This window comes from Podarcis muralis, chromosome 6 (genome assembly GCF_964188315.1).
Source record: "Podarcis muralis chromosome 6, rPodMur119.hap1.1, whole genome shotgun sequence".
NCBI lineage: Eukaryota > Metazoa > Chordata > Lepidosauria > Squamata > Lacertidae > Podarcis > Podarcis muralis.
This window is the reverse complement of record NC_135660.1, coordinates 98,704,701-98,727,119: the sequence shown is the minus strand read 5'-3', so window position 1 is coordinate 98,727,119 and position 22,419 is coordinate 98,704,701. Positions and strand designations below refer to the sequence as shown.

At 41.1% G+C, this 22,419-nt stretch overlaps 1 protein-coding gene across 2 annotated transcripts in view; it reads right to left on the bottom strand.

The window, feature by feature from the left end:
• Positions 1–13,825: 13,825 nt before the first annotated feature.
• The window catches only part of ATXN10 (ataxin 10), a 64,074-nt gene continuing 55,480 nt past the window's right edge, over positions 13,826–22,419 (bottom strand). For both annotated transcript variants that reach the window (XM_028728636.2, XM_077930797.1), the window contains one exon: positions 13,826–14,187. In XM_028728636.2, coding sequence (XP_028584469.2) covers positions 13,997–14,187 — 191 coding nt within the window. In that variant the 3' untranslated portion in view covers positions 13,826–13,996. The remainder of the gene's footprint in view (positions 14,188–22,419) is intronic.

Below are 22,419 nucleotides of genomic sequence, written 5' to 3'. Positions count from 1 at the left end.
AAGAAAAATATCTGGTCACCCTAACTTAGCTTCAGCATAAACAAAGACAAACTAAACAACACAAACATGTGGAACAAAAACAAAAGAATACCCAAACCACTTTATTGGAAACATGTCTTGAGTCTTAAAGACATTCATTGAAATTCAGGGACACAAAACACCCAAAAAATACCCCCAACATGTCCAAACTCTCTGAAGCATCCCTTTCGCTCCTCCAATCTGGGTTCCATCATCTTCTCCCATACCCAAAAAGTTGTGGTGTCCGTAGGAGTATGAAACAACTTTGGTGTAACCACCAGAAGGAACTTTCCGTCTGGCGGAGGAAAGCCATGTGTTCTCCAGGAACCAAGTTTTGCAGTCATAAAATGTTTTTCAATAGCAACCATGTGACAGGCAGTCCTCCAGACTGAAAATAATAATTTATTTTTGGAGACTGGATATGTAATGCCTCTGCGAAGTAATCATGGCTAGCCCCACCCTGAAGGCCAGATGTCAGGGACAGGCAGGAGTCTGAGGGGGGGCAGAGGAGGCAGGGGCAGGAGGAGGATCTAGGGCAAGTGATTTGTGGGGTTCTGCACCACCCCTGAGGCAGAGGAAAGAGGAAGAGGCCAGGCAGTCAGAGATGGGGGAACAGGCAGAGGAAGAGATGCAGGAAGGCACAGACGGGGAAGAGATAGTCCCAGAGAGAGTCCAGTCTTTAGAATCTCCTCCATCCTCTCTCCCACTGTCTCCAAGGACAAGGAGGAGCTTAAAGTGACAAGAGCAGCTGGAGATGCTGCACAGAAAAAGTCGCTGGTTGCTTGCATGCACCACACCAGAGGGAGTTTAAGCATGCTGAAGGGGGTGTGGTTGTGCTCTGGCTCCAACTGTCCGGGGTCAGAGCACAAGTCTGAAGAAGGAGGTGCCCAGCTAGCCAACTTGCAGGAGTGGTGCATGTGATTCTTGCACCTCAGGAGCTGATGTAATGGAGTGCTTTGGCAACAAAGAACTAAACTTCCAGTTGTGTGTCCTCCTTGGGGCTGGGGAGCTGGGTGTGCTCAGGACACCAGGGTACATTAAAAGCAGAGCAATACAGTACAGTTGTTGCTGGACTGTGCCATTCCATAAGGCAGGTAAGGAGGTCAGTGAGAAAACTGCACATCAGAAAGAAGCGTTCCATTCGGGCTTCCTTTCTGACACGGTCGTTTTATATCCTGGCCAATTTGACAGCTGTCAAATTAACTGTGAGACATCATAGCAGAAATCTTCACAGAATTCAGTTGTCTTTGCTCAGAACCAAACTAATGTTCCTCAGTGCAATTTTATCCTTAACTAATGCCGTGTTCATTCATTCTCTACTATGGTACCAATTGGATAGCTCAGTTGGTTAGAGCATGGTGCTGATAACGTCAAGGTCACAGGTTTGATCCCCATATGGGATGGCTGCCATTCCTGCCTTGTAGGGTGTTCGACTAAATGATCCTCAGGGTCGCTAACAATTCTATGATTCTATTATTTTCTGGACCCAGTATACTGTATGTGAATCAGGTCCCCCATGCAACACAAAAGAGAGGACAGAAAATAGCATATCCTGATTTAAGTGTGCAGATGAATTAAAAGAAAAGTGCAAGAATAATCCAAGCCAAACATCGCCATGATGTCCTCCTTAGCAGAGCTATGACAAGTGTAAACGACTGCTGGACAGGTCACCAATTAATATGTTAAAGGTAAAGGTACCCCTGCCCGTACGGGCCAGTCTTGCCAGACTCTAGGGTTGTGCGCCCATCTCACTCTATAGGCCGGGAGCCAGCGCTGTCCGCAGACACTTCCGGGTCACGTGGCCAGCGTGACAAAGCTGCATCTGGCGAGCCAGAGCCGCACACGGAAACGCCGTTTACCTTCCCGCTAGTAAGTGGTCCCTATTTATCTACTTGCACCCGGGGCTGCTTTCGAACTGCTAGGTTGGCAGGCGCTGGGACCGAGCAACGGGAGCGCACCCCACCGCGGGGATTCGAACCGCCAACCTTTCGATCGGCAAGTCCTAGGTGCTGAGGCTTTAACCCACAGCGCCACCCGCGTCCCAATAATTAATACGTTACATGATGGCTATCAATATTATAATATTATATCTCAACGCAGGTTTCAAGGAAGGAAACCAAGGTGCAGAATGAACACTCAAGCCCTTCAAGATCCCATAAAGCAGGATTGCTTCCGAGTGACTCTTAAGGACCACCTGCTTTTAGCATTCCCTGATAACATCAAGGAACACTGGACCAAGCTAGAAACATACATTATTGCAGCCTGCAAACAAACTACTGGATACCAAACCAAGAAGCATCAGGACTGGTTTGATGAGAATGACAGTGGGATTGAAGGCATTATCGACAAGAAAAGGAAGGCCTTTCAGATCTGGCAGAGATAGAAACTGCGCCACTAAGGGAAAAAACCTATTCCAACACTAAGGCGGAGGTTCAAAGAAGAACCAGAGAAATAAAGAACTCCTGGGGGATAAAAAAGAAAAAAGCTCAAGAGATCCAGCACTTAGCCAACACTCATGTCATCAATGGGCCAAAAATCATGGCATATGTTCAATAGTTAGTGCCACACTTCTACAGTGGTACCATGGTTTTCGAACAGGTTAGTTCCTGAACAACTTGGAAATCGAACACTGCAAACCCGGAAGTCAGTGTTCCGGTTTGTGAACTTTGCTTTGGAAACCAAATGTGCTCCTGAGCTTCCATTGCAGTGTTCTGATGTGATATTTGGTGCTTTTGGTTTTGCTATTTTTTGTGTTTATGTCTGTGTGACTTTTTCGTTTTTGTGACTGTGGCTTGCTCTTCGTTTTATGGGACTCTGGCTTGTGACTTCATTTTTGTACTTGTATTTGTGACTGGAACCCAGTTGAGCTACTGATTGATTGATTGATTGATTGATTGATTGATTGTGTGACTATGGAAATGGATAAAAGCCCCCCATCCAAACAATGACTATCATCATTGCAGGTAAGAAAAAAAATTAAGTTGAATTTTTATCATCTACAGTACTGTCTTATTTGTTTTATAGTACAGTACATTGATTATTCCTTTCATTTTATGGATCAATTGTCTTGTTAGATAGTAAAATTCATTTTAAATTGTTGTTTTAGGGGTTGTTTTTGAAAGTCTGGAACGGATTAATTTGTTTTGAATTATTTTCTATGGGAAAACGTGCCTTGGTTTTGGAATGGACTTCTGGAACGGATTAAGTTTGGGAACCAAGGTACCACTGTAAAAGATAGAGAAGCTATTGCATTGCTCTGGAAAGAACATTACCGGCATCTCGTTAACTGCAACTCCCCCATAGCTGCTGAGATCCTCTCACAAATCCCACAAAAAGAAATTAAAGGTGAGCTTGCAGTATCTCCAGATCTGGAAGAGTTGTGTACAGCTGTTAACCAAATGAAAAACAACAAAGCCAGCAAAGCTGATGGGATACCTGCCAAAGTCTTCAAAGTGGGTGGAATTGAACTTACACAACAACTTCACAAGGTCATCAAAATATTCTGGGAGAAAGAGGAGATCTCAGCAGACTTTTTGTACCTTTTTGTAACTTACAGTCTAGTTTTTAAGTTGCTAAGCTTTTAAATTGGGCTGAGGTCTACTCTTGCACTTTTTCATTTAATTCATCTGCCTCTTCTTCTCTTTCTTCTTTGGTGATCACTCATAGCCAAGTAAGATTGTCTTCCATGAACACGGTCTTAGCAGTGAGTCCGTAAGTGACAGTGGAGGCCAATTCTGGATCCACACGTCCTTCCACAGTGGGGACATAGGTTTCTGGCCAGGAGTGGATCACGGTGAGGTTTTGCCAAATGTGCCTTCCTCTGAGCTCATTTCTCCTTTTCGCCCTGAGTTTGTGCTTCTTCAAAGTCCATGACACCTTTGGTAAAGGCAGTTCTCCAAATGGAGCACTTTTAGACCAGTGTTTCCAAGTTATCAATATTTCTACTACATTTTTTAAAGATTTGCCTTGAGAGCATCTTTAAACCTCTTTTGTTGTCCACCAGTATTTCGCTTTCCATTCTTGAGAATAGAGTAGTTGCTTTGGAAGACGACAATCAGGCATCCAAACACCATGACCAGTCCAATGAAGTTGATGTTGAAAAATCATTGCTTTGACACTGGTGATCTTTGCTTTTTCCAGTACACCTTTAAGTTGGATTTGTGGTGCTACAGAGGGGTTGTTTTGTGCTTGTTGGTGCAGCACTTTGGTTTTTTGGATGTTGAGTGATAGGCCATGATTTTTGTAAGCTTCTGCAAAGATGTTTAGGATGGTTTGGAGATCATCCTCTGAGTGTGCACACGCTATGTTGTCATCAGCATACTGAAGCTCTATGACAGAAGTTACGGTAACATTACTCTTTACTTTCAGCCTGCTCAGACTGAAGAGCTTTCCATCTGTTCGATATATGATTTCTACTCCGGTGGGGAGTTCCCCTTCAACAATGTGTAGGCTCATGGCGATGAAGATAATACATAGAGTTGGAGTGATAACACAACCCTGTTTAATGCCTGATCCCACTGTGAATGGTTCACTTTGAGAGCCATTGTTATCCGCGATTGTTACTGCCATATTATCGTGGGGGAGCCGAAGGATGTTCACAAATTTATCTGGGCAGCCAATTTTCAGAAGGACAGTCCACAGAGCAGTGCAATTTACAGTTTTGAAAGCCTTGGTCAGGTCAATAAATGCCATATAAAGAGGTTGCTTTTGCTCTCTGCATTTTTCTTGAACCTGTCGAGCAGTGGAAATTATATCCACTTTCGCCCTAGAAGGTCAAAAACCATTTGGGGATTCAGGAAGGGTAGCCTCGGATATAGTTAGGAAACAGTTTGCTAAGACCCTTGCAAGAATTTTGCTGGCTGCAGCTAATAATAAAGAGATGCCTCGACAATTTCTGCAGTCTGTTCTATCACCTTTTAAAAAAAGATTTATGATTTTGGCAACAAAGTCTGCAGCATTAGGAAAATAGGGCAGAATATAGGCAGCAAAATGCCTTGTAATGTATTGAAAGCTCTTACAATCAATGTTAAATTACATTGTCTTTGTAGTACAAAATCTGACATACTATCAAGATGTTACTGAGAAGCTTAATGAGTGCAGTAAACAAAGTTGCACCATTACAGCTTGTTATTGGCTCTGTTCCTACAGCCTAACACAGTAAACATATTCAGCGAAGGAGAAGAAAGGTGAACCACAGCAGATTGCTGCTGGTTAGATAGCAGCAGGGATTTTTGTACAACTCCTGAGCCTAACTCACTGTTGAACTGTCTGAGCAGTGACAACCTGGAATTTCAGCAGCATGGCCATTAAAAAGGTCTAAAGCTATTTTTTAACATGCCCCAGATTTTACTAATCGGTGCCAATCACAGATCAGATGCTGTGGCACATCCAAATATTTTAAGGTGTTATTTGTATTCCCATTGTCTTCAGTGTATTAAAAACAGAACAAAAACATCTTGTATTCGAGATCTATTCACCATAAAATATTTTAAAAATATTCTTAATGAGCCACAATAATCTTTAGGTGAGAGTCTCTGGCAGATACCATCTTAATCAGGAGGTGCATTCTGCACAATATAGGAATCAGACCTTTAGAATTGTGGCAACTACCCTTTGGAACCCCCCCCCCTTTGGATATGTATGTATGTATGTATGTATGTATGTATGTATGTATGTATTTACTGCATGTATATATCACCTTTCCTCAAAGGAACTCAAGGTGACATACGTGTTTCTATTCCTCCCTAATTACTCCTCACACTGCTTCTGTGAGGTAGGTTAGGCTGAGAGGCAGTGACTGCCCAAGGTCACCCAGTGAGTTTCATGCCAGGGAATTTGAACCCTGGTTTCCCAGGCCCTCATCAAACACTTTAACCACTACACCATACATGCTAGTCAGGTATTGTCTCTATTGGGGTTTGGAGCTTATTTGCTTGCAAAAGACCTTTCTCTACCAACAAGCCTTTTAAGTTGAGATCTTTCCCAGTTTGCATCTGTACTGAGATTGTTTTTAGATGTTTTAATTTTTTCACCCATTGTGTGTTTGCTGCTGTTGTCTCCCTTTTGGAGAAAGGGTGGGATATAAATTTAACAGAATAAAATATAAAAATTATCAGAAACACCTTAACAAAGTTTTGGGCAACAAGATTTGTTAACCTTTCTTATAGTCAAACATGGGTATTCCAATATATCTAATGTAGTCTTTTTCAAAATAGGAAGTTGCTTTTAAAGTACACATACAAGCTCAATTCAGGCCAAGGCAATGAGGCCAAAACATGAGAGGAGGGGGCCACACAAGCTGTTTGTATTTATGCTATTACATAAGTTTCTCTGTACTCCTCAATTTTTTAACATATCTTAACTGAACAAACCCAGAACCATTCCTTGACCAATCCAAGTTTGACTCAGTGTACTCTGTGCCAATAGGTTGATCATTGGAAGTATCTTAGATAGCAGGTATAATTTGAACTAATTGCTAATAATCTTGGTGCTTTCAGAAAAGCCTCCACAGGGCTTACTTCCAAGTAATTGTCTTCCGAATCAGATTCTAAAGTGGATTAGAATTAATGTAATAAGAAGCGCCTTTGTTTACAAGTGTAAGCCAGGAATGGGGGCCCTGGAGTCTAGATTCAACACACAAAACAATTTATCTGGACCCTGAGTAGATACTGACTGGGCCTGGTCAACTGGAACACATTTCACCAGTCTCAAAAATGTTTCTGAGCACAGGTGAAATTGCTAGCTCACCTTTCATGCCCAAACATTTTGGGACTTTAAAGAATCACCTTCTCCCATGTGAACCTTTCCCTGTATTAATATAATCCTTAGAGGCCCATCTCTAGGTTTCATCTACCAGGTACTGCCTAGGCACAGGATCTTTTCAGTTGTGGCACCCAGGCTTTAAAATGCTCACCCCAGAGACGCTTGCCTTATGGAGACTATGGTGTTTTTCTGCACCAGGTGAAGACATTTCTATTTCCCGATACCTTCTAAATCTTAGTTTTCACGCTGGCTACTAACTGTTTTGCTAGTTTCAATCATTTGTAATTGGTATTGTTGTTTTAAATTATTGTAATTAACAAATAAATACATTCTTGAAACATTTCCCCTGGTGCCTTCATTACATATATTTAGGCACCAGGCAAAAACATTCCCCTTCTCCCAGGCCTTTGACTAATTAAATGATCTATGGCCCTTTCTGATGAAGGGTGGTATAGAAATTCAATATAACAAAATCATCATCATAATTTCCCTTCTTCATGCAATTTCCACCTTGGGCCCAAAGGCCTCCGTTCCATAATTCTGAAGTACTTACTGCTTCATGGCACCATATTTAATACAAAGTCTGACTTCTTTGTGAGGCAAAATGCCCCCACAGTGCTTCATGGTGGGTTGGGTCTTTTTCTGCTACACATAATTCAAGAAGGTTCTAAGATGCAACTTTTTTCTTTTTAAGGACAAGGCAAAAGAGACAAAGAGACACATGTCCACTACAGCAAAGAGAGAGAGAGAAAAGACAGGCTGGGACCAGTAACCAGGAGTGCTCAGGGCTTGTCAAAGCATTCCAGACTTCCTCTCAGAGGTGTCACTGCCCTTTGCTAACCAAAGAACAGACTTGTCAATGCATCCCTCTGCATTCTGGGGTTTCTGTTTTGTCACCTATTCCTGCAATCTCCCCAGGGGATCTGCTAAACAAGCCTCAAGTTTTTAAACAAACAAGACTTTAATTGAGAAGCACATGCAGAGACAGAAAGAACTAGCCAGCCGATTGGAATTAATAATAATAAAAAGGAACATATTTAGAAGTGTTCATCAAAGAAGGAGAGGGGGGGAGGCGATGGGCCCCAAGAATACGTCATACCTGTAAGCACACAGTATTACTCCTTTCATAAGATCCCCTTGATGAAATGTGTAGGATTTGACTGCACCCTGTGAAGAGCTGCTTTTCCCAACAAGCTTTTCCCAGGGTGTTGAAAAGCTATCATTCATAAAAAATTATTGAGGGGGAAGGAGGTAGCAAAGGGGAGTTCAGAAGGCCACTAGCTCCAGTCGAAACTACAGAATAAGGTTCTCTGTAGAGCGAGCACCTGTTTTGCAGCCTCCACAAAAGCTGAACTAGAAAGCCTAAGATCCCAAACAGGGGGCGGAGGGAGAGAGAAAATATCTAAATGAGAGCTTGTTCTTGTGTCAAAATACGAGTTTTAACCCACGGACTGCTGCATGAAGTCTACTCTAGAGTGAAAGGATACAACACACATTTGCAATAAATATGTATCAGGCAGAGACCCACACAAAAGTTGAGTGGAATCTAGCCTAAGGCAAGCTTTGTCAGATTCTTGTGATACCAATGGGAAGTTAAGTATTTGCTTAAGCCTTGGCCACTGAAATCAATGAGACCTAAGAATGCTTAGCTTTAGGAGGCTAATGTCTGTTACTACTAACAGTGTTTGTTAATTAATTCAGTGGAAGGATCAAGTTTATTGTGGTGGTGAGGGGGTAACCTCAGGTTAGGCTGATACGCTAATTACTACTCCTGAAAAGGAAGTTTTGCCACAGTTGTCCAACTCCAGTTTGGTATGACTCATTTAGTACACCAATTTAGTGTTCATAATAACAGAAGTAGCTTTGCTGTCCTTTATCTGCTGCAGAGCAGAAAACAAAATATCAGGAAATGTATTAGAATATTTGGCAGCACAGTTTCATGTTGGTCCAACATGGAATTAAGAGTCAATGGTGCTATTTAGCTAATTTTGCTCAGAATCAACCCACTGAAATTAAAAAACACAACTAAGTTGGATCCATTCATTTTACTAGGTCTACTCTGAGTAAAACTTAAACTTTCCCACCCACAGGCTTGTATCCAACATTTGCAGGACTTCCCCCCTCTCCCCTACCTGTGTGCCCCCCGGCTCTCTGAATATGCTCTGAAGTGTTGGGAGCCCCCAGAACAGATGGGGGGGGGGGTTTCATGGAGAGAACAAATGTGTTTACTTTTTTAACTGAAATGATCTAGATTTCATGGTTAAATAACTCTATGCATATTTGTAGCTAAAGAGCACTGAATATCTTTTGTTGTTTGTGGAAAAACATGGAGAGAACTGGTCTGTAAGATATTTGGCAATAAAATAAAAAGGTAAAAAGAACTTGCCCTATGCCATCAGGCAAATTTATATATGTTTCCATAGATTCTCAAGTATCAAGGTGACATATAATTGATGATTGCACCACCACCCAACTTTGTCCTAGGACTCTGATACAACATTTGATTCTGTTTGTTTTATAATGAATTAAAAATGTTAAAATACCCAATTATCAAAATAAACTATTTGGATTGTTGCATTATGCTTTGAAGTGAATTAGCATTAGACTGTTAGCATACTGGTGTATTGATATGCATTTTTGCTGTCGCATTGAAAAGTCCCTTTGGGCTCACAATTGAAACTGAGAGAATAAATACGCAGCGTCATCTATGTGCCTGGTGCTGTACAAGAGCACAGCTCCTTGCTCCTAAGAACTTGCAGCGTGAAATTCGCAGAGGAGAAACAGAGGAAGGAGAAGTAAGCATGGGGGAAATGTGTGTTTGTTTTCATTTCCTCTTTAATAATCGTTTGCCTGATATTGCATGTCAGTAAACTTGAAAATGTTGTTTTACCTTGTTTTGATAAGAGTTCCTAAAGATCCGTGGAAAAGTTCAATACAAATGTTGGACTCTCAGTATAAAGAAAAACCCTGAAGATCATGTCAGCATTCTAAAGTGAGTTTGACTTTTTAAAAGTTCATACCTTGGGGAGGTGGGAGGCCAAAAGTTCTTTTTAGTTTTAAATTTAATGTAGGGGAAAGAGGAAATTATCCTTCTGTATAAGCAATTTTAATTGAAGCCGCAGCCACCCAAAGAAAGCTTTCGTAAATTGAATGTCTGATAGAAATTTCTGCATATCTGTTTTGGTCGGCACTAATGCCAATAAAGTGCCGACCAAAACAGATATGCAATACCCTTGTGTCATCATGTAAAGAAACTGCAAAAAAGCAAACAAAAAAACTCCATTGTTTTCCCCAAATATTTTCTAATATTTTAAGCCTTTCAAGGACAAAAATACTCTTCAGAGAAGCATTTTATCAGAACCTTGGACAGCACTGCAGAGACTGTTCATCTTATTTTGCCCCAAGATGTTCTGCATTTATTGTGCTTCATGAAATTCTGAATTTACAATCTTACATTTTGATCCAAATATTGAATTTCATGTAAGTTGCATTTATATTGTGGAACCTACCATGCCAGAATGACCAAATTAGAAGCAATCTGAAGCATTTTAAGGAATATTTAACATATTTCAAAACAAAACAAAACCAGTTTTCAGTCAGCTTCAGACTGATTTTGCTTTTAAAGAATAATTGTTAGTGAAGGGAAATAATTTAGAAATATTTCTTTATAATGGCATTTTTTAAAAGCCCACAGCAAGTCAACAGTTACCAAAAGGCACAGTGTACAAGTCAATTAAATAATGGATTCATACCTTTCTATCTGATTTTTCTATCTGATAGCACACACTTTCTGCGAGGATTCAGTTACCCATTATCATGAAAACCCAAATCCTCACTTGCTTTTAAATAAAAGGGGCAGAAAACTGATCTCTTTTGTTTAGCAAGATTGCCACAAGCCTTGATCTGACTACTCTCTTTCCTTTCAATCTTGTTAAGGCATTTTCCTATCATTAGTTGATGCCCTATATTAAACCTCAAGCCTGCAAAGCACACCCCTCAGAAAACACAAGACCACGGAAGGAGGACAGGGAAGCTGTTGTGCTCAAAAGAATTAATCCATCCTGGAAAATCAAGAGCTGATCAACCTCAATACAGTAATCAGCATGGTTTCCACTGTAAAAGTCGTGCATTTTCTACTTAGAACTCAAATTTTACCCATTACATATTTTCAACAAACAAACAAACAAAGGAGAAAATGCTTCTCTATGCCTTTGTTCTTCCTAGCCTCTTATTCATGGACTAGTTAATCCTCCGGGTTCCTCCCAACTACAGTTCTGTGCTTCCTGATTCCATGGGCATGTGCAGAGCCCACAAGTCAGCACTCTTCAATTGCAGCCACTGACACAAAGGAGGAAAAGCAGAACGCATTTTTAAAAATATTGCGTGCCATCTGGGTATACTTGTTGCACACAATTTTTACTGTCATTCTGAACTGCATTTTCCTTCCAGCAACCATTTTCCAGAAACATGCTTTAAATATTAACTATCAGTTGCAAATATCTACAGTGCAACACTTTGCCTGTCTACTCAGAAGTAAGTCTCAACGCAATTATAGCCTCAGGTACACATAAGATTACAATGCTGAAGTTTCAAAATTCCAGTTGAATCTGTAATACCGTCTTTTTCAACATTCTCCACTAAAACTAAAATAAATATTGAAAAGGGTGAAAAGAAACATTAGAGAATAAAGTTATGAACAATTTTATTTTACTAGAGCACGAGTTCTTATGCATAATTTGAGATTTTATTCTCTTACAGCTGTACTTTTATTTCCCATGACAACCACAACAAAAGTATGGATTACTTACAGAGAAGCCCCAGTGAAATGGAAGTAGTTTATACAAAAGTAGCCCAATTTCTCACTGGAATTATGTTTTTTGTTTAAGCACAATTGAAATGCTAAATGCATGGCAGATTCCACCCCCCCCCCCAGCCTGCTCACATCACTTGAAAGAAGTGCCTGTCAACATATTTGTGCCTAGTTAGATGTTACTGCCGCCCTGAAGCTGTGCTGCTGATCATGGGGGGAAATCACCACTGGAATTGTGAGATTCAACTTACAGGGCATATGAAAGCATCCCTGGTCTTCTTATGGAAATATTTCATCTATGCCAAATACTTAGCTGAACTTCCTTCTGTTCTCTCCCATGTGTTCCATTAAAAAAGGGGGAATATATTGCTTGTGTATTCATTAAATCACATTCCTTTTCTGCTTTATTGGGGTGGGTCTGCATGAGAGAGAAGACGGTCAGTGTTAATAACATGTGTTTGATTATTCCAACTTAAGGCAAACCACGTTATTATGTGAGGGAAGCTGCAGTAGCTTATCTTAAAATAATACACATTTTTGGAACACATGCCCAAAGTTTGGAAACTGAAGGAAGCATATTAAAATATTAAGAATTAATTTGTTCTGGTTTTTGTTTTTACCTGAGAAAATGAATTTGGGGCACAGGGAGTTAATTGACCACTGTCTCTCTCCCACCCATCTCATTCATGCCACATTCCACAGTGGCAGAGTTCAACAACAATACAGAATGGTATCCAAAATAGAAAGGCAGAGCTTTCCATTCTTCAGCCTCTCTTGAATTAATTAACTGGAAATGAGTTTTGTCAATGTTTAGGGAAGGCACGGGGTGAAAAGAAATTGCTAGAATTAATCACAGTGAGAAACTACCTCTTAAGTCTTCCAGAGTTTAGAAAAAGCTCATGAGAAGCAAAATAATAATAAAAGGGTAAGTGGGCTGACTTACCAAGGGAACAAATAAAACTCAAACAAACATCCAGTTCTCTAGAAACAGAGACAAGCCCTGGGACAGTTAAACCTAACACCTGCTGCTGCTGCTGCAGCTTCTGCATTTTTTTATTCGCTTTGCAAATGGTAAATTACAGAAGAACTCTGATGTGTAAATAGTGTATCAGTTTTTTGCAATGATAAATTGATATTTGTAATAAATAAAAAAGAGCGACAAACAATTCTAATGGTTGAAATGTATGAGGGCATATTTCAGTAATTCCTCAGAAGATGGCTTCTCATGTTCACCTAAAGTGAGGACAGAAAATTCATGAGTGATTAAGAGTCTGATATGTTGTGTTTACACAAGGGAAAAAATGCATTATTGCAGGCAGACATATTCATCTCCCACCTTTTCATACACTTGGAGGTAAGCTTCCTTTTTTGCAGCTTTAGATGAAAATACTAATACAAATAATATGAATACTAGTAATATTGTTTATACCCCACCCATCTGGCTGGATTTCCCCAGACACTCTGGGTGGCTTTTGGCAAAATATAGGGGGGGGGGGATGTCAAACTTTAAAAACTTCCTGATACAAGCCCGCCTTCAGATGTCTTCTAAGAGTTATGTAGTTATCTCCATGGCATCTGATGGGAGGGCATTTCACAGGGAGGCCCTCTGCCTGGTTCCTTGTAACTTCACTTCTCACCAGAAGACCCTTGGAAGTGGACCTCAGTGTCTGGGCTGAATGTTGGAGGTGGAGACACTGGACTGAGACTGTTTAGGGCTGTAAAGGTCAGCACCAACACTTTGAATTGTGCTCGGAAACATACTGGGAGCCAGTGAAGATCCTTTAGGACTGGTGTTATATGGTTTTGGCAGCCGCTCCCAGTCACCAGTCTAGCTGTCGCACTCTGGATTAATTGCAGTTTCCAGGTCACCTTCAAAGGTAGCCCCACACAGAGCGCATTGCAGTAGTCCAAGCGGGAGATAACCAGAGCATGTACCACTCTGGCGAGACAGTCGGCGGGCAGGTAGGGTCTCAGGCTGCATACCAGATGGAGCTGGTAAACAGCTGCCCTGGACACAGAATTGATCTGCACCTCCATGGACAGCTATGAGCAGAGAGTCCCCCATACCCACCCACACCATACTTCTGTCGTGTCTGGATGCAATCTCAATCTGTTAGCCGCCATCCATCCTCCAACTGCCTCCAGGCATCTAGCAGCTATGAATTAGTTTGGTAGATACATTATATTTTTAATTAATGGAACAAAAGAGTGAAAAAATTATCAGCCAGGTATCCATAATTTGGGATTTGCAGTTTATTTGGTACTAACATTTTATTCAATCTAGGAAGGTTTAAAATTAGCCTTTGATTTTGGTAAGAAATAATGCCAACAATCTGGTTGAGAGTCTATTTTATACTACATTGGTATCGTATCCACAGCAAAACAGATGAAAACCATTCAGTTTGCTTATAGATGTGGTGTCTTTCCACTGGATCTCAAAATCAACTTCTGATCTCGTTTCTCAACTTTCAATCCCATCTTCTCCAGGACAGAATTGTCAGCCAGTCCCTGCTGCTCCATCCGTGCAATGAGTTCTTGGTTTCTTTCATTCTGTTCTGTGAGGTTGCGAATTGTATATACTGCCCACTGGCTTACAACTGTTGAAAAGAGTTAAGGAATTTATCCCATGTTCATTTCCAGTTAATGTATATAATATGTGGCACATGTTACAAATACTTGTATTTCAATAAATTAAACAGACTGATTAAATCCATATTGTCATTTACAAAAGTCACTTTAACCACCCAAAAGTCTGTGTTAAGGGAATGTCAGTTCACAGATATAAGAAAAACAGGCCATGGTCCTGTACTCAGCTACATGTATGCCACTGCTATGAAGGACAAAGTAGAAGCTCTCATGACTATGTACAGAATCATAAAGGTAAAGGTAAAGGTACTCCTGCCCGTACGGGCCAGTCTTGCAAGACTCTAGGGTTGTGCGCTCATCTCACTCTATAGGCCGGGAGCCAGCGCTGTCCGGAGACACTTCCGGGTCACGTGGCCAGCGTGACAAAGCTGCAGCTGGCAAGCCAGCACAGCACACGGAACACCGTTTACCTTCCCGCTGGTAAGCAGTCCCTATTTATCTACTTGCACCGGGGGTGCTTTTGAACTGCTAGGTTGGCAGGCGCTGGGACCGAGCAACGGGAGCGCACCCCACCGCGGGGATTCGAACCGCCAACCATGCGATTGGCAAGTCCTAGGCACAACCCTAGAGTCTGGCAAGACTGGCCCGTACGGGCAGGGGTACCTTTACCTTTACCAAATAATATTGTTTTAATTATAAGAGAGTGACCCAGACTTGCAGCAGCAGGGCTTAAGAGAGCGATGGAGCCACTGTCCCATCCACAGTCCCACCGCACATATTGGCTGGGGTGGAAGGGCAGGAGCCATGAAGAAGGCACGGATCAGACTTGTTGCCATCACAATGGCAGCAGATCCCTAACCAGCCCAGTTCCGCCCCGTCCTGAAACACCAGCAGAAATGCCACCAGCAGTATGGCAGACACATAGAGGCACTTCTTGATGGACATGCCCATGTCAGGCAACCCTGCTCCAGTCCAGTGCATAGGGGCCCTGAACAGGGGCTCTCAGTAACTAAACAAAGGGTTGGAAAAAGCAGGTTATCAATATAAACATCAACATGGATTCTCATTGTTTTAACAGAGCATTTTCAAATTTAGTGTATTCTGCATGTGTTTATGCCAATAAACTTTTAAATTTTTTAAGAAGACCACCATGTAGAGAACATCAGCTTCATGATCTGGCCTGCTAATTAAGAGTGTCTTCAAACATTTGCAAGGGCAGAGATCTTAAAATTACATTACAATTAAAATATACTACTGTAGAGTGTGATTGAACAATACAAGTGCTATAAACAAAAGAAATCCATGATATAAATTATAAAGTGTCACGTGGCTTCTGTGTTTCCTACTACCAGTATAATGCCTGCTTGGGGGAAGGTTTGTGTACTGTAGCTTGCTCACAGCTTTCTCCTTCCCTAGTGCACTCTCGCAATGGAGAGCCATGAATATGTATGATTGCTCTTAACATGCTGAGTGAGCCTGAGACTTCTGGATGGCTGGATGCAGACCTATACAGACTTAAGTGTCACGAGAGATTAAAGCGAGTCCCCAATTAATATTCACATTACCCTCTTGTTCTTACCCAAAAGACAGATAGAAAATTGAACATATTCTGAAGTCCATAATCCGACCAACACTTTAAGCACTTTATTGTATAATCAGCCTTAGAAAGAGAGTGCTTCTAAAGTTTCCATAGTTACTACAAATAGGAGCATGAGTCCATTTGTTGCCAAACCTCACAAAATAAAACAAAACACAGCAATCACAGTAAACCCAATTTTGCAGGTTTGCTTTACATTTCTAGAAAACCATACAAATGCATAGCACCGCAGTATGCAGAATTATGTTAATCATATGACAAGGTAATCACTTGGATCTCCTATGAAAAAATATAGGAAAGCCCCCCCCCCTAAATTAGTTCAGTTCTGTGTCTTCAATTACAATTTTATATATTTTACAGTAAAATCCTATGAACATTTACTTGATGCAAGTCTTACTGATTTCAATTAGATTTTCTCTCAGATTTTGCATTCCCAATCTCAGCCTATAAAGCATTAAAGATCACCACTTTCCTAAACACTCAGTTGAAAAAAGAGAGCTCCTCTGTGTGTGCGCACGTGCAAGTGTTTGTGTTTTCCAAAAGAACTGCAGCTTATCAGGCAAACATGCAGTTCCCCCATCCAGATTGAGATCTTGTGCTAGTTTCCCACTGAAAATTTTGTGCTCTTCAATGTTCATACTGCAGGATCTTAGAGCACAAATAGCACCCAGGGAGGGGGTTGGTGAAAACTTAACCAATGCCCCCACACAGCCACTCTTCCTTTAAAATAAGAGCTGGTATTAACTATACCTTTAATTTAAAAAGTGTGAGATACAGTTTGGCTCCAGTACAAAAGTGTAGACTGGCAGAGGGTGGTTAACTGCCTGCTGTTCCCCTTGAAATGCTCCCCAAATCATTTTTCTCACAGCTGGACTCCAAGGACTGCTCGTTTTTTTCCTGCTCCAGAGTGTGGGACCTGAACCAATGGAGTTAGAGTGGTACCTCGGGTTACATATGCTTCAGGTTACATACGCTTCAGGTTACAGACTCCGCTAACCCAGAAATATTGCCTCGGGTTAAGAACTTTGCTTCAAGATGAGAACAGAAGGCTCCATTAGCTAAAGTAGTGCTTCAGGTTAAGAACAGTTTCAGGTTAAGAACAGACCTCCAGAACGAATTAAGTTCTTAACCCAAGGTACCACTGTATAAGAAAGGAGATTCCCACAAAAAACCAGGAAGAACCTTCTGACAGTAATAGCTGCTTGATAGTAGCAGAGACTCCCATGAGAGGTAGAGGACTCTCCTTCCTTGGCGGTTTAGAAGCAGAGCTTGGATGGGCCCCTGCCAGGTATGATCTCATTGAGATTCCTGCCTTGCAGGGGGGTTGGGCCAGGTGGCCCCTGGGGTCCCTTCCAGCTCTATGATTCTATGACTTAAAGTAACCTAGGAGAACCAGTGGGTGTTGTTAGGATCAAGCTTCCACCCCTTCCACTGATTTTGTCCTACAAATGCTGCCCCGCCCTGTTTCCTTAGCAAGCACAAATTTTGAGACATTCATTTGCCCATTAGTTTCACACTCAGCAGGGCTGATGTAACGTCCAGTCAACATGACCCGATTGTATACATCTGTGAAGGGAAATGAAATCTTCATAATATTGCAAGGGTTAAGGAAGTCCTAAAAACAGCTCAACCCAGCACCTGATACCACCACCAGTGAGGGGGTGTATGGCATCCCCTACCCCCCAGCGCACTTTTATACGTGGGTGGGGCAGGGGCAGAGTCCAGCACCCCAATGGCTGTGGCCTACTGGGCAACAACAACAGTAATAAATGCTCCTATTGAAACAGGAACTGAAAGTTTATGCAAGTAAATGGCTTCAGGTGATGAAGGTGAATTGAGACTTAGCCACACACGACATGGCAAGTTGGAAAGAGTCACAACTCTTATATCCACAACTCCTTTAGAGGTAGGGGTGGAGAAGGAATTAGTTAGGCCTGCTTTAAACAGCCGACTGGCCCAATGCAACAAGCCGGAACTTGCCTAAAGATCAGAATACAACTTCACAGTCAGATTACACAGTTTGCCAGATTTTGTGATGTGGTTTCAGTGTTTACTAAGTGTGTACAGAAATCCACATTTTATGTAAAGAGAATGCACAAAATGCAGTTTAATGGGGAAATGCATTGAAAATAATTGGAAAATGCAAATTTTATATAAACATGTGTGTAAAATCCATACAATTTAAAGGCAGGGTTTTAATGTGTTCTTTAAACACACACACACACACACACACAGAGAGAGAGAGAGAGAGAGAGAGAGAGAGAGAGAGAGAGAGAGAGAGAGAACAGGACAGACCTCTGAGCACCAGTGAAACCGAAACTGTTGCAGAATTAGACTGCTCAATTCCTCCCTATTTAGAGGACATGGGCTCCATTTTGTGGCTGAAGAGTGCGAAGGCATATTGATAAATGAGAATGTACCCTCCCCAGACATGGAAAATTATGAAGAAAAGCTGACAGAGCGATGCCCGTCTCCCACACAGATTAAAGCCCCAGCACTTTAAAAATAAAGGAATTAGGCACTGAACTGACCTCCACTGCAAGCAAATGACAGCCACAGTGCACATGGAGTGGATCTCCACATGACCCATTTATTTTCCGTCTTCCAGGAATTCTTCACCCAATAAAAGGTTGTGCCTGTTATTGCTACAACTCCCCCCTCCAGTCTTTGTCTTTTCCTCCCTATGACTTAATTATGTGTTGTGACCTCACAAGAACTCAGCCTAGGGAGAGAAGTACTTCCAAGCTTGCACAGACTGCTTTTGCCTCACCACTAAATAACTACTCCAAACTTATACCTCCCCAAAACTCAGAACTCATCAGCAGGTTGGCCCCCCTGGTTTCCTTGTTCTTTCTCTCCTTTTTTCATTCCACAGCAAAAAAAATTCCCATTTTGCCTCGAATCACAGAGTCACCGAACTACAAGGTGGGTGCAACGACAGCATTTGGCAAAATCATAAGTTATGTAGAGCTGCCACAAGTGTATTGAATATAAACAGGTAAAGGAGGGGACACAAATGCAACCTGAAAGTTGGTACAACTGGAGATGCGGGACACATTACATTTAAAAGTGCTTTGGAGCACCTTAGTGTTTTTAAGGCTTTTAATCTTCACCTAAGGCAGTGCCTAAGAAGCACAATCTCCTAAGGCAGGCGCTCTTATATCATGTGCTTGAAAAGCAGAATGTCAGCTCAAAGCAGTGACTTGTGATGATTATTTTTAAAAAAAAATGGAAGGAGTTTCATTATTACACCTTAGGACAATTAAGTATTTTAAAGCTCATAAGTAAGGCACCTATTAGGCTTTCTTTGAAAGTCTGTCAAATGTATAAATGTCTACTTTTAGAAAATAAAACTTTTTGTAAAATAAAAGCAGGCACCAAATTCAAATGTGTAATGCTAGCTTGTATGTGGCACATACATTCTTGCTACAGAGGCTGCCCATATTTTTAAGTGACTTTTTAATAGAAACCTATAATTTATATGCAACTAAAAATCCTTTGGGTTTAAAAAAGGAGAAGAAGAAAAAATCACACTCTTGGACAATGTAAAGCCAAAAACATTCCATGCCTAAGATACTCAGTTTTAAGAGTTATTATATATCTATCTCCAGATGGGAACATATGCAATTAATTGTCAGTGTTTAAACACTGTCATGAAAATCCATGGAATCAGAATAACTGAATGTGATACAACATGCAACAATGCATTTTGCACTCAGTTGCTTTATCCAGAAATATGCAGAGTTGTGAAATGTCACTTTAATTTATTTATCTGTCATTAACACTCTCTACCACCTACATAAACATGCCAGTTGGGCAAAAATTGTTAACAAACAATATTTTGGTTCTAGTGGGACCACAGCTAAATGTGGCTGGCGATTCCTCGCTCCCTGTTCCAGCCAGCCATGACCTGTTAGGACCGTGGCTTCCAAACTTTTTCCTTTGGGCCACACTTTCAGAATAAAAATCTGCTCGTGCCACAATGAATTTTTAATTGATAAGATATACACTGGAAAACAAAACACAGAACACAGCTGCCTTAGAATATGATCATGGGACATCTAGGAAGCTACCTGAGAACAATTCCTGTTCACAACAATAGGTCATGGAGAACAGAAGAAGAATAGCACATGCTCTTGCTCTCATTGTGAAAATATATCTACCCACATTCTGCAAATAAATAAAAGACATTTTGATTATACTATACTATACTATACTATACTATACTATACTGCACTGAAATGCTTTAATGTTTCTTTGATTATCCTTGAATCTTCCTGCCACATCCTCTCCTGTTGCACCAGCGTGGTGGTGGTGCACCTTTTGAGAACCACAGTGTTAGGGATTCACACAAATCAATTCCCTCTCCACCCATCTGACCTTTGTGTTACAGAACTATTTCTCTGCAGCATGCCTACTAGTGACACAGAATTGGAACATCTGTGTATCTCTTGTTGAAATATATAGAATATATGGTCTACTGCTATATCAGAAAAAAATTAAGAAAGAAATTACATGCATTGTAGATGATCTTGTTGAAATATGGCATCCATTTATAAAATACTATACTGATAACCCTGAAGAATGGCAGCTACCCAAATCACAGATTGGACTTTGGCAAAATTAACTAGATTGGTCAGTCCTGGAGGTGGGAGAGTTGGAATTTTGTTTTTGTATTTTTTCTTGGTTTTTTGTAATTGTCATATACAGTCATAAAGGTAAAGGTACCCCTGCCCGTACGGGCCAGTCTTGACAGACTCTAGGGTTGTGCGCCCATCTCACTCAAGAGGCCGGGGGCCAGCGCTGTCCGGAGACACTTCCGGGTCACGTGGCCAGCGTGACATCGCTGCTCTGGCGAGCCAGAGCCTCACACGGAAACGCCGTTTACCTTCCCGCTGGTAAGCGGTCCCTATTTATCTACTTGCACCCAGGGGTGCTTTCGAACTGCTAGGTTGGCAGGCGCATATACAGTCATACCTTGAGTTAAATGCGCTTCGGGTTGAGCGCGTTCGAGTTGCGCTCCGCGGCAACCCAGAAGTAATGGAGTGCGTTACTTCCGGGTTTTGCTGCTCGCGCATGTGCAAACTCTCAAAATGACATCATGCACATGCGCAGAAGCGCCAAAACGTTACCTGCACACACGCAGACGCGCCATCACATCTTGCATTTCAATCGGGATGCGAACGGGGCTCTGGAACGGATCCTGTTCGCAGCCCGAGGTACCACTGTATTGGAAATTAATAAAACTATATTTTTAAAAAGAAAGAAATGTCAAACATAATCAGGGCCAGGGAAAGGTAGACAAAGTGCTAATACTTTTACCTAAAATGAGAGTTTGTTTATATCTGAATGGAATGAGAGAATGAAGTGAATCTATATATGTTTTGGAGGGAGAAATAAACATTAGCAAGTAGTAAATCAATTGGACCCTCTGGCATTTGTTGACCTTAATTATTAAAACAAATGAAATGATATTGTTTAATTACAGATAGATTGGGTGAAAGCACAGTTAATTTCAAATAACATTGTTAATGTGTAATTATTAGCATGCTATTTCATACATTTACATAAAATTAGTTATATTTGATGAATCAAGCAGTTAAAAAAAAGATTAACCAGCTAAAACATTCCTTAAAATATATGTGACCAACCATTTCTGGGCCAATGGCCTTAGCTCTCTCTCTGGGGGCTGCATACCATTAGCTTCTCTTTTTTTTACACATTGTTAAAAATTAAAACAACAACAACTTCTTAAAAAGAATGGAAACATTTGGGGGAGCACAAAAAGCTTTTGGCTTCACAGTATCTCAGTTAGACATCTATCGAAGCAGTCATTAAAAGCATTTTTAATTAATTTTTTTATTGGGGGACTGGGGGGCAGCAAAATACTTTCGGGGGGGACCACAATGGTACTCAAATATTCGAAAAATTAATACTAGAATGGTTCTCAACTAAGTTATGAACAAGCCTACTAGGTTTCCAACCCACAACCCAAATGCAGCCCATAGAAGTGAATTGTGGCTTGCCAGGGGCTTAGCTTTTGCAATCCCAGATAGGCAGCAAACGGAAAAGGTTTCATAAGCCCCTGGTGGGGCTGGTGTGTACTCTGTTTGGTTTCGAGAGTTGAAAACTGTGCATGCTTGGCTTAAAATCCCAATGTGAAAGCTAAAACTATCCCCATTTATTTTGCCTTCCTCAGCAAAGAGCCAGATTGTGTCTTACAGATGCACCATATTACATCAAATGTATTATTTATGTTATTTGCATTATAACTTGTAAGAAACAATATAAACAAATGAATATTTTCCCTCCCCCAATGGGTACAAATCTATGAAAACATAGCTGCTGCCAAATAAAAGTACTTGTAATTCATATTTGATCACCATTTTAAAGCTACTGTATTCTATTAGTTGTCTGTTTTGTGGTGGCTACTCTAGTTCACTCCTTCAGAACGTAATCACATCCCTGTTTTCTGCTCTCCTCAGCAGCATGGGTTGTTTTCACAGCATGAGGCCCGTCTCAAGCTACACTTTTAAATACGAAATGCTCATCGGTTTCCCCAAGAAAGTCTTTCCTGGCATGACACAAAACAAACTGCCATTGTTATAGACCATAGCAACTTGATTTCTCCTAGATTTAACCTGAG